Source organism: Lipophrys pholis, assembly GCF_963383615.2.
Source record: "Lipophrys pholis genome assembly, chromosome: 9".
NCBI lineage: Eukaryota > Metazoa > Chordata > Actinopteri > Blenniiformes > Blenniidae > Lipophrys > Lipophrys pholis.
Genome location: NC_137639.1, coordinates 6612656 through 6625618, shown reverse-complemented (window position 1 = coordinate 6625618; position 12963 = coordinate 6612656). Strand labels below are relative to the sequence as shown.

Here is a 12963-nt window from a genome sequence, read left to right as displayed (position 1 = left end):
TTGCCAATACATCATCCCTTTCAAGCAATCTTGGGAGTAGCACATCGCTGTAACACCACCATTCTCTTCGTATTTGATAACTATCATGACATTAATAACAATTTTCTTGCCTCTGTCACTTTTGTTGTACATGATACCAGTTATGGAGGCGCTATCTCTCTTCCTGCCTGTGCCGTTAGCATTAGCCAAGGTTTTTGTCTGAGTAATGTTTGCTAGAAGAGCTCGACATTAATCCTGAACAGACTCGGTGTTCTTCAAACCAATATCTTTAAAAAAAAAAAGATGTAGGTAACAGTAACATGAGCATATATCTACACTGCATTAGCTGCCTCTGAATAAACCAGAGGAGCTGTTTGCATGTTGGAAGTTTTTCTCAGCTGTTCATGAATTGCTTTCTTTGCAGTGTTACGCTGAGTTTTGCACAACAAAAACGACCTCCTCTTTGCAGGAATGTGTCCCGTGGATCATAAAGTAGATGTAAATACTGAACTTTAATAATGACGGATAACTTCAAAACCAAAAATAACATGTACGCACCACAGAGAGAGCCTTTTTAAAACGTTGCTGTATCAGCGTTTCAGAAAATTGTGTTTTCCTCCATGTCCATGGAGACGGAGCCGGAGCATTGTCAAAAAGGTCCAACTTGGGAATTGTTTTCAAAAAGTTGTGTTTTCAGCGCCTCCGAGCACCACTGTCCTATAACTGGACACCTAAAACACAACCAAAGTTTTCCATTGTCATGTTAATGGAGCCAAATTCAGCCACATACATGTTTGATAGCGCCCCTGGCCAGCTCAGTTGGTAGAGCACGAGACTCGCAGTCTCAAGGTAGTGGGTTTGTGTCCCACGCCGGGCGCCACCTTCCCGTGGGCCCACGCCGGGCGCCACCTTCCCGTGGGCCCACGCCGGGCGCAACCTTCCCGTGGGCTCACCACCTGCAGGAAGGTTCTTAATCGGTGCAATGTGATCTGGGTGACAGTCCTCAGACTGCCACCCCCGCAACCCGGAAAAAGATAAGCGGGAGAAAATGGATGGATGGATGGACATGTTTGATACTGGTCTTATGAGGAGACAATTGAAACTAACACAAGTTCCTGTTTTCATGTCTGTTGACCTCGACAGTAAGTATTGCTACAAAGTAGCAGCAAGTGCAGCTTTAACGCCTCGTACGAAAACGAGTGGAACCGCAAAACCTCTTGACGCATTGGTTGGGTCTGTTCACACCACAGCAGCGATCGGAGTCCCTGCAAGCGTCACATTTTCATATCAGCTCCCAAAGTGGAACATTTTTCTTTGACGCGTTGCGATTCCCCCGCCGGATGTATTTAATTTCATCACACAAACGAACAACAGCGCCCACTCGTGGGCTGATATACTAACTTCACCCTTGTCAGTAGGTCTGCCGCGGCCGTGTAAACGCCACGCTTTTCTTTAACAGACGAGGTGTTGTCACTTGGAGCGTCGCCGTGTGAACGGGGCCTAAGATTCGGGAAGCCAGGGCTAATGCTAATGCTACCGGCTACCTGCCGTGACGCTCGGTACAAACAGAACTGATTGACTCGAACACTGCCGGCTGCTTGATACCACATTTCCTGAGACGTAGATCTGATTCGGGGCTCGGTTCAGATGCGAACAAGCAACATTCAAAATGGAAGCGTCGTCGGATTAATTTTGGGTTCTGGCCGCTGAACTCCGACTGGCAGCGAATAAGAGGAGCAGAGCAGAGCAGAGGAGTGAGATGCAGGGCGTCAGGCTGCAGTGTGTCTAGACAGTATTCATGATCCATCTGTCTGCCACCACCGCCGCAACAGCCAGCGGCTGCAACAAGATGGCAAACTGCATTACCACAGGAACACTCTCTATAGCCCTCCTCCGTCCCCTTCCTCCGTCTCTCCCTCCGTCCACCTCCTGCAGTGTCTCTGCCTCCGTCCCTCCTCTTCAAATCCCTCACCACTCTTTCTATTTGCCTCTCTCTCTCTCTCTCTCTCTCTCCCTCTCTCTCTCTCTCCCCTTTTCTTCTCCTTCCCTCTCCTTCCTCACATCCCCCTCGCGTCTTTCAGGCATCACCAGAAAAAATGTGCACCGGCTCAGAAAATTACAATCATTGTGCAGCTTTCCCCTAACGCCAGCCGCAGACACTTACATTAACATTTGCTCTAGACAGCTAAATATTTTAAGTACCCGGCTCAGGATTCTATCCATTGGAAATGAGCCCTCCACCACCACCACCACCACCCCCACACCCTCCCCTCGAAATTAAAGAATGAAAAAAAAAAAGTTTGTTCGCCGTGCCGTGAGGAGCTGCAGAGGTAGACAGAAGGAGAGACGGGGAAAAAAAAAAACTGAGATAAATTCACAAAACAACAAGGTTGGAGGGGTTGGAGAGGTGAAACGCATTTGAGGGAGGGGAGGGAGGAATGAGAGGAAGAGATGGAGGGGAAGGTAAGGAACTCACCACACACACACGCACGCGCGCGCGCGCGCGCGCACGCACGCGCACACACACACACACACACACACACACACACACACACACACACACACACACACACACACACACACACACACACACACACACACACAGACACTCACAGAGCCAAGGATGAAAGTGCTGCTGTAAAAAGTTTTCCCTCTCCTCCTAAAAGTTGTTGAAAGAGAACGCTGCAGCACATCAAAGTGGCCTGGCAGACAGCCATCGGAGCCCATTGGTGTCCTTCACCCTCTCTCTCTCTCTCTCTCTCTCTCTCTCTCTCTCTCTCCGCATCTCTCCCTCCATATCCACCCTCTCTCCCCCTCTCCCCCTCTCTGTGTGTTTTCATTGATCGTGACGAGTCGAGGGAACACTCTCATCTCGTTCCCCGGACAGGGCTGCTCGGCGGGGGGGCCGGGGGGAGGGTTGGTAAAGGGGGGGGCACTCATGAAAGAAACAAAAAGGCCACTAACAGAGTGTTCAGGAAGAGGTGCGGGATGGACGGGCGGAGGCCCACGTCGTGAAGGTTTCTCATGGTGCGTTTTGTCTTGTGCAGAGGTCAACCTGATCACCAGTGCACCTGAGTGAAGTTTCACCTCATTTACTTTTTACAAAAACAGTAACATTTGAGAGGAAGTGTCGCTTCTCCAACTCTCCAACATCAGGAGTCCAAAGGGAGTCGAAGGGACGAGGAGAAAGATGATCCCTTAGTGTGTCGATCAATGCAATTCACACATGGCAGCTGTGTAAAGATGGAAACCAAATATATGAGTGTAAAGCAGGGATGTCAAACATGAGGCTCAAGAGCCAAAACCCACACGAGGCTCCGATCCCGCCAAACCACCAAGAAAAGAAAACTTTTTTTTTACAAATTTCTAAAGAGGAACCCAACAGAACACTGAGACCCGAGCTGAGACATCCGTGAAGCTGCCATGAAGCTTCCTCGTTGCTCTCAAACGAGCCTCAGAGCCATGCTGTCAGGGGGAGTTTGTAAAAACACCCATAATGCAACAGCAGTATGAGTTTTATTTGAAACTGGCTTCCTGATCAGATTGGAGTCCATCTTTGGTTGTAATTGTTTTGGTTTTGTACAAATAAAGGTAAAAGATGGCGCCCACTCAATATCAACTTAGACTGTATGTGGCCCCGGAACTAAAATGTTTATGACACTCCTGGTTTAAAGGTTTAAATGTGTCTTTTATTCACATAAATAGCAACGTACATTTAAAATCTTGTCCCTCACGTTGTCCTGTTGATCAATACTTGCAATAGAAACACTTCTGTATATGACAACGTTTTTGTTCTTCATGATCATTACTGTTATGTATGTTGTTTTTCTTTCTTTGGACCCAGCGTTGACACATTTGGACCATGTTTGTAGACTTTGTTGTTTTTAGTCATTTATCCTCGATAAGGGCGATTTTGTGCTTTTGATTTCTGGCTTGTCTCTTTATGTTGAGCTAATGAAGTGTGCAAAACGGCTTCGTCTCTTTGACTAAATATGTTGAAATACAGATCGTGCAAGTGGATACAAAATGCATGGGACATATAATGCATCGCGACCCCGTCAATCTTTCGTATTGTGCATATTGCCAAAGTTGATACGAACACCGACTGGCCGTTAAGCCTTACTGACAGCGAACTGTTTAGCTCGGTAACAAAGCCAATGATCCATCTCATTTCATTGTAACGAGCAACAAAGCAACACAGAGTGCTGGGAATTCAACTCCAGCCACTGTTACACTTCTGCCTCTCTCCACAAACCATCAGACAGAAACGAGAGTTTTCTCGATCTGATGTTAATCTCAGTTCATCGCCTGCAAAATGCACATAAGTACGAACCTTTTGTGCGAGCGTGTACGAACGTATATGAAGCATCTCAGTAAATCAGCTCCTTCTCAGTCTTGAAAAGTGTCATTTCAATAAAATGTATAAGGACTTCAAGTATTTTTTTTTCAGGAGCTGCTCGCAGTGGTAAAGCCATTGTCGATAGGATTCAATAGATTCAATTCACATATAAAATACAAAGAGAGAAATTAGCTTCAAACATGGAGCACAGTTCTCAGACCAACAATGAAAAAATGCAAAGTGCTTTTCTTTTTTAACATTTGAACCTTTTTAACCATTTAAACTTTTCCCTGTTAAAAGAACAAATTGATATGTCGATGAAAACGTACAAACAATAAATTAAATTGATATATTTTTGGCTGATTCATTATTTTGACAATAGTAAAAGTTTGAGTAAAGTTACATACGATTGAAGTAGAAGAAACAAAAATTCCAACCCATTTACATTCGTCCTCATTTACACAACATGTTCAAGGGAAAAGGGGAAACTTTCTTTGTGGTTTAGCTGTTTGTCGTGGAAATGAGGCCTTGGCATGAGCAACTACCAAGTTTCCAGAACAATAAGCTCGACTAACAAATGTCATGTTCTTCATTCAGCCTCTCAAACTCTGGGATGGACGGTGGTGTGGTGGTGCAGACTGTCCAGCCGGAGAGCCGTATTCATCCCAGATGGAGTGTTCCTACGTGTTCCTACACAACATCTTCACACAGTCCCACATCTTATCTCAGGACGTCACCACAGCTTCATAATTAAAATCACTATTCAGGAGGTCCAGAGGGGAGGTACAGTAGGACATGATAGAGGGAGGAAGAGCAGCGGGAATAAAAGCAGCGACAGAGAGAGAGAGAGAGAGAGAGAGAGAGAGAGGAAAGGCGGTGCAGCAGCATCCGGCAGCACTCACAGTTGAAGATGCCTGGCGGGGGGTGCTGGGTGACCACGGGGCAGTTCTCCTCATCGCTGTTGTCCCCACAGTTATTCAGCTGGTTGCAGATCAACGAGCCCAGACGCAGGCAATTCCCATTGGTGCAGTGGAACTTGCACTCTGCACAGTTTGGGTGGGGACGTGGGAGGGAGGGAGGGAGGGAGGAGAGAGTTCTTTAGTACAACTGTCTCAAACATTTGAAGAAGGAAGTCAGAATTTATCAACCCCATCAGGGAAATCCCAGCATGAACTCTTATTCATAGTTGACTTTGACAGAGAGCAGTGTGCAGCTGCAATGTAAGGCCACAGTGGCAACCTGTTCCTGGAGGATTCCAACCCGTGAACCTCCAAACCTCTAATTCAGGGGCGTCGAACACATTCATGAGGGGCCACATGCAGCCCAGTTCCATCTTGCGGGCCGGTTTCAGACCCACGTGCCTCATGTTTGACCCCCCTGGTCTCGGCCATTATCGACCTCATTATCCTCTGAACAGAGGCGTAGTGTGAACATCAAGGCCGAGGCTCCACTCTACCAACAGAATGCTGCGTCTATTCAAGGTTCTGAAGTCAGTACATTTCTTTGAGGGTTTTTTTTAATTTTTTTCCTTTTTCTCTGCAGTAAAAATGTGAATTCGGAAATAAAACAAAAGCAAAACTCAATGTAAAATTACAATGGAACAAAAAAAGATAAATTTGATTTTGCAAAAGAGAAAGAAGGGAAAATTGAACAAAACAAAAACAAAGGACGCCCACATGCACAGCAGTGCTGCTGCAGTAGTCGTAGTAATAGTAGTAGTATTGGTGCCTCCTTCTGTAAAGTGTGTAAAAGCATTGATAAACTGCAGGGACTGAGGGGGAAAATGCTCAAATGCTGGTTTGTTATGTGTTAAGTTCTGGCTGTTATCTACGCTGCTGAATGTGCAAGGTCATGTGGAATGATTTTTTTTTTTTTTACCTAGGAGCACAAAGCGGAGTTAATGTGTTAAGTTCACACTGAAACAAGGTCAGACCCCCCCCCTCAACCCAAAAAAAAAGTGGTCTCCCATTTTGAACAACAAATAAATAAACAGCCTCTGCAAACGGGCCTTTGATGTGCCGCGGCCCCCCGAAACCATTACGCACTTCGGTCGCGGTTATTGCCAAAACGCTTCTTTCCCTCTAAATATTAATATGCTTGATTAGCTCGATCTGCTGTGGAAATAATAAAACAACAACAACAATACACTGACGGAAAAAAAAAATTTGTGAACGTGGGAGAGAGCAATATATATATACATGTGATGGAGGGAATGAATAATCATGCAGACTTTTTATCACAATGAGAGAAAATAACAACAACAAAGTGTTTGAACACACACACACACACACACACACACACACACACACACACACACACACACACACACACACACACACACACACACCATGATGTGTGCAGCTTTAGTGAAGCTCTTCCATGTGAGCCGCGCTCTCACGCCAAGCCCGCCGCAGCGCCGCAGAGCGGGTCGCAGAATGACAACGAGTTTGACAGAAAAGAGAGAGAAGAGTGGCGTTGAAGATATAACGGCTGTTCGCTGTGTGTTGTGTTGTGTGAAGAAGACCATCCTGTACTTCACCTTCAGGATGAAACGCTGGGTTACGGCCAAATGTGACATATACTGCACGTGGGTGGAACTGCTTGTTTATTTCTTTATAAAAGAGCTTTTACCCTTCTTCTTTGGGAAATTTTCTTTAGGCGTTTGATCTTTATTGAGTAGGAAGTGTTTAAATACAAAAGGCTGATTGATACCTCTATGTACAGTACGCATCGGGCAGGGTGTAACACTTCAGTTCAGGAGCCCAATTTTATCATGAATGGACCCGTAAACTATAGAGCTATAATAACCTTTAAATTTAAACTTTTTCTTGTTGTGGTGCAGCGTATACATGATGAAAATGTCTACATTTACACTGTATTATAATCACAACGTTTCAGTGGAAATAGTAATTAGGTAGATTGTGTCTTCAAGAGGTAAGGTAAAGTCAGGAAGATTGTTTGACACTGAAGCAACAGGAATTAATTGCACCATTGAAAAAATGATAAACAAATTGCCATTGTGACATTTAAACATTTACAGGAAACTCACATTAAACGTTTTAGTCACAGAGTTTGATTATAGGTTAGATAAAGTTTGAATAAACTCATTTATGTACTCTGTATCTACAAAATACTCTACAAAAGTCAGACACCTTTATTTCATTTATTTATTTTACAGATTTGTAAACGAAAGCACTCTCCCTCCATAAAACGTCTCATCTGCCCAAGAAGTGTTTTGTTAGAAGCGTAAAATGTATCTGTTGATTAAACTTGAACATTATTGGTTTAGTAAAAACTGGAAGACATGTGGACGTGACTAAATATGGCCACTTGCCCAATTATGGTGCTAATGCTAATGCTAAGTGGCTAACAGCTCGTGAAGAGTAAAAGGTGCCTTTGCTTGTGTTTTATTTCACTTCAGACAGAAACAGTTTATGTGTCACAGTCTCCATTAATCTGGAGCTCCAGCTGTTACTTTCTCTACTGCCTGGATAGTTTAAAACTGCAGTTCATCTACTGTGAAACCTGCCATTGTGGACAAGCTTTGATATAAATTTGCTAAATCCAGGACTTAAGTTGTACTTAAAAAGTGAACCAGGCCAGAACAGGTTTTACAGAGACACATTACACCTGATTTCCAACTGAGGGATATTTCTTCAAGTTGAACTGATCTTAAAGAGACGCTCTTTTTATCCAGTAAAAACAGGAATTCACATTTTGGACAGTGAATTGGAAGACAACTGTCACGTCTCTGTTTATCTGATAAAAAATGAAGAGAGGCGGCCTGAAAGGCAGATCGTTGCACAAAAGGGTTTCAGATGGAGTTTTTACTTGTAGAGCATATTTTTAGCGTTTCTGTACTCACAGCATGAACCGTCTCATTCACACACACGTTCACACCGACAGCGACCGCCGTTCAGCTTGTGCCCAAGTTCATTCAACTAACACAGATGAAAGATGGACGATGGAAGACAGAAGATGGAAGACGGCGTCCACCAAATAAACCAGGGCTGTCCTCTTTAGATTCTCTAGCTGCTGCACAATAAGGCCCCGTTCACGTGAAAACGGACAACTTTCATTGCATTCTGGGAGTTCGTTTCAACAACTACGGTGCTCGGAGCCATTGAAAATGCCACTTCTTGAAAATGTCTCACAAGGTGGAACTTTTTGAAAATGCTGGGAACTGGAGGAAAATGCAACTTTTCTGAAATGGTTCTTCTGCACATGCTCAGTAGTTGGACAATAACAAGGTTTCCTCCAGTATCATGACTCTCAGTCCTTATTCTCCGGGGACTTGGTGGTTTTACAGTTGACAGTCACCGTAGTAACAATCTAACTTGGTCGTCTGTCCACGAGAATGTCCGCGTTCTCCCGCTGTTAACGTTTATAGCGGATTTCATTACAAAAACAACCAACAGTGGGAACTGGCCTGGTGTGCTAACTCCACCACACACACGTGCACGCAGAGGACAATACGAACAGTTGTGTTTTCAACCAAAACACCGCTAAGACGTTCCAGTGGACCTCCAGGAACACGGCTGAACACTGCTGTCCTCAGCAGAGCTGCTCCACTGGGGTCCAGAGTCTCCTGAGAAATGACCATGAAGGTCTTCTAATGTCGGCGTTACGACAAGGTACAGGTCAAAAAAGTCGAAAATGATTCTATCTGAAAACTCCAGCCAGAGTGGAGCTTTGGACAAACTTTGTCCTTCTGTTAGAGTGCAGACACTCGGAGGAAGACGAAGTTTAACGTCACAGGATGAGACAGAAGCGTCATATGTTCAATGTGTTGACAGTTTGACTACTATGATGACAATAGATGCTGTTATAGCAGTGCTTGTTTTTACGTTTGTGCAAATGCATCTGGCTCGTTTGTTTGTTTCTATTAAGTCAAAGAGCAGCTTGATGCTTCTCGTGACACTGCCACCTAGAGGTTTGGCATGCTCATAGTCACTCTTAAGGTTTTTATAAATCAAATCTTTTTTTTTCAACAAGCTGGTTCATTTTCCAAACATCGAGGGGGAAATATGTACTTTTTTGTAAATACCGTGCTCCATGTGAACGTGTCCCCAGACTGAAACTCCTCTGAGTCGGCTGTACCTGTTTCTATTCTAACCTTTAAACACCCGTTATTAATGCAAACTGTTAACAAGCAAGTGAATTATTCTGAGTAACCACCTCATTGTTTCTGGAAGGAGACGCCGCTGGAGTTTTTCACCTTTTTTTCCCCCGGACTTGTCAGTGTGAGTGTGCACCATCCAAACAGGGGGATTGTTTAATAATTAAGTGTGTGAACTGTGTGTGATTACCAATTATACTGTAGACTGAGTAGCGACCCATCAGGTGTGCGGCGTATGTACTTTAATACTTGATATTCGGCAGAGCTCCTGAACAAACACGAGCTCCGCTGCTTCATTTTGAGCCACAAAGTTTCACTGGTAAAATATGCTGTGATTCATCACTGCCAAGATAATTACTCTTGCAATTAAAACTCCGCACAAACTTCAGCAAATAATAATTGTGTGGCGGAGGCGTGTTCACCTGCGTGTCGTCTCCATGGATACATCTCCAAGTACATTTTTCTTTTTCTTTTACCTTTATGAGACTAAAAAAAGATTTTTTTTTATTATTCTTTTTTTTTAATAAGACAAACAAATGCAGAGAAAATAAAATTCTCCTGTTGGTAACAAGAATCTACCATGAAGCAGGAAAAATAATCTAAATCATGAGATCCACCAAGACAATGTTGCAGGACGGGCAACCGCAGACTAGTTTGCATTAAATTCATGAAGGTATTGTTTGGGAATACGCTCCGCTAAAGTGCAATATCAACTGACGGGGGTAATTACACTTCCAAACAGTTCGGGGACTCACATGTTCTATATTCTCAGATTTAAGGTCCCCTGTAGAGTTCTTTGCTAACTAAAAACTGATTCTATTTTATTTATTTTTTTCCTCAAGCAGTTTGGGTATTTTTAGGACGCGCTAAAAAGCCTTGAATGCATTTTTCTATGCTCATTATTCCCTGGCAAACCTGGATTCCTGAAGAATTCTACCCCTGTGGAAATTAAACCAGTCGACTACGTACGTGCTCGTCCAAACACCCACATGTAGAGCAAAGGGCTCAACTGCTCCAGCGTTGGGAGGCCAATCAGAACGTACCGCATTTTTCAAGAAGTGGCAAAAATCTGAGGAAGACTGAGGTGGACACAGTTTAACTTGAGGCAAAACAAAATGTATATGATGAAGCCCAATCTGCAATCCGGCCGGTCCAGGTTGAAGTCCCGTGTTGAATTTAATGATAAAAACAGTCGTTCACAAAAACATAATTTGATTTGATTAGAAAACAGTTGATGAACATGTAATTCATCAACGATGAAACCATGTAACAAAGTAATAATGTACAAATGGAAAATAATCAGCAAATAAAAGGAAAGGCAAGACAAACAAGTGCTAAATAATTATATAATTCAGTAACAGTCAGGATAATTGTGAAATGTGATAGGTAGGTAGGAATAAATAAGTTGTCCTCTTCTTCCTACCAATACTCAGATATATTGAATTAAATATACAGTTACGTGTTTGGAATTCCTTTTTGACTCCAATCTGGTCATTGACATTTATTTGAAAACAACACATGGTCATAGGGTGCAGAATCGTGCCTTAATGATAAGGACTTTATCATTAACTGATTTCACTTAACTGATTTTAGTTAACAATAAAGTTAAAGAAAATATCTTTAAAAACAGGCAGTTATGTGAATTTGATGAGCTCCAGTTTCTCTGCATCGGTGTACAGTATGTTTTCTTTAGTAATGTTATTTACAATTTTCTTAATCTACTACCATGTAGTTCAGTCTGGACTTGTTCATGTTTGTTTATATAGGAAGCACCTAAAAGCACGTTGAATCAGTTAAATTGAAGTTGGTCAAATATTTTGACGTTTGACTCGTGATCCAAGTGGCTTCAGCGGTTCTTGCTGTTTTAGGCTGACTCGTCGAAATAACGGGTGGCGCTTAGGCTATCTGCGCCCCGTTTACACGACATTTTCAAGTTAAAAACTAAAACAAGACAAAAAGCATGCATTTGGGTGTCCGGTTACAACGGTGCTCAAAGTCAATGAAGATGCACCTTTTTGAAAACGGCTTCTAAAATGGTACCTTTTCTTTTTTAAACGCTCCCACTCCATAATATGGAAACGTGGGAAAACTTTTTGAAAACACTCCGACTCCGTCTCCATGTGAACTGCATCAAAAATCGCACCATGGCTGTGGTAAATAGTTCTATTGCACATGCTCAGTAGATTGACAATAACAGCAGTGTTTCCTCCAGAGTGTCATGACTCCCCGTCTTTATTCTCCTGGGACTTGGTAGTTTTACAGTCACCAGTAATAACAATCCAACTTGGTCGTCAGCACCCACTAGTGGTCCCACAGGAAAACTACAAAGGTTTCAGCATTTCTGCAATTGCCACGTAAACGGACATTGTTTTCAAAATGCTGCAGTTTAAACACGAAACGTTTCTGAAACGGAAGCACAAATATTATGCGTTTTCACTTGAAACGTTGTGTAAACGGGGTAAAAAGTTGTGGGTTCAAGTCCGGGTCAGGTCCTTTCTGTGTGACGTTACCGTGTCGTCTCCAGTTTTTCTCCAGGTATTGGCTCCAGACACCTACAATCTGAATCGGACAACGTGGTGTGGAAAGAAGTCCTGAAATGACTCAACACAACCTCCCTCTGATCCAACTCTCTGTACCAACCTTGTCCACCATAAAGCACTGATCTGTGAGCTGTAATTCAATATCAGCTTGCAGTAGCCTGCTGAGAAAGCAAGCGTCTTTAAGTTTATTAGAGCTCACTGGGACACGCTTGATTAAGGAGGACTTCCCATGCCTCTCACAAATACAGACATTCGCCTCATTTAATTTCCACATAATGAATTAATATAGAGGATCGACCACAGAGCAGACGACTGTATCAGCATTGCAATCATATGACAAAGCAGCCATCCGGAGAGGAGAGGGGGAGTACTTGTTTTCACTTGCTTAAACGATGAACTTGCTGTTTCCAGGCTGTCGTCATGACATATTGGGGGACACTTTGTCTTCCTGTCCAAGTCCAAAGTTCACGTTCGAGGTAGGATCAGAGATGAGCTGGAGAGTTACTCCAGGAAAGGATTATTTTAGCCCATGAACAAGACTATCCAACACCTCCTGCCATCCTTTCAGTCCCATTTCATCCACGAGAGGCTTTTTTACATGGTAACCAGCCACAATGTGCTTAGCTTTGTCAAAAGTTTACAAATTGAGAACAGAAATGAAAACCAAAAGACATTTTCCCAAATAGGTCTTGCTTGATTTGTGGACGGTACGTGAGGCAGTGAAAATTTGAGTTATTAACGTGGCCCCCGCTGAAAAATGTAGCTAAATGATGCCTTCTCCATAGAAACAAATCAGCTCTGACTCCTGCCAGACTCATTACTTAATGTGATTACACCGGTCTAATCGACCACTGTAATCAAGTCTCAGCCAGATTCTCCACACCTCCAGTCTGGATTCTACATTTTTTTGAGACTGTTTGTCCTTGGCGAGGAAATAGATGGAAGAAAAGAAAAAGAAAAAAAAAAATCCCCCATAAGAAAAGTAA

General features: G+C 43.2%; 1 protein-coding gene across 1 annotated transcript in view; it reads right to left on the bottom strand.

Moving 5' to 3' along the window:
• LOC308114621 (low-density lipoprotein receptor class A domain-containing protein 4-like) overlaps window positions 1-12963 on the bottom strand; it is a 205015-nt gene that overhangs the window by 153163 nt on the left and 38889 nt on the right. Inside the window, exon 2 of the mRNA XM_080471659.1 lies at window positions 5221-5361. Within this exon, the coding sequence (XP_080327785.1) occupies window positions 5221-5361 (141 nt within the window). The remainder of the gene's footprint in view (window positions 1-5220; window positions 5362-12963) is intronic.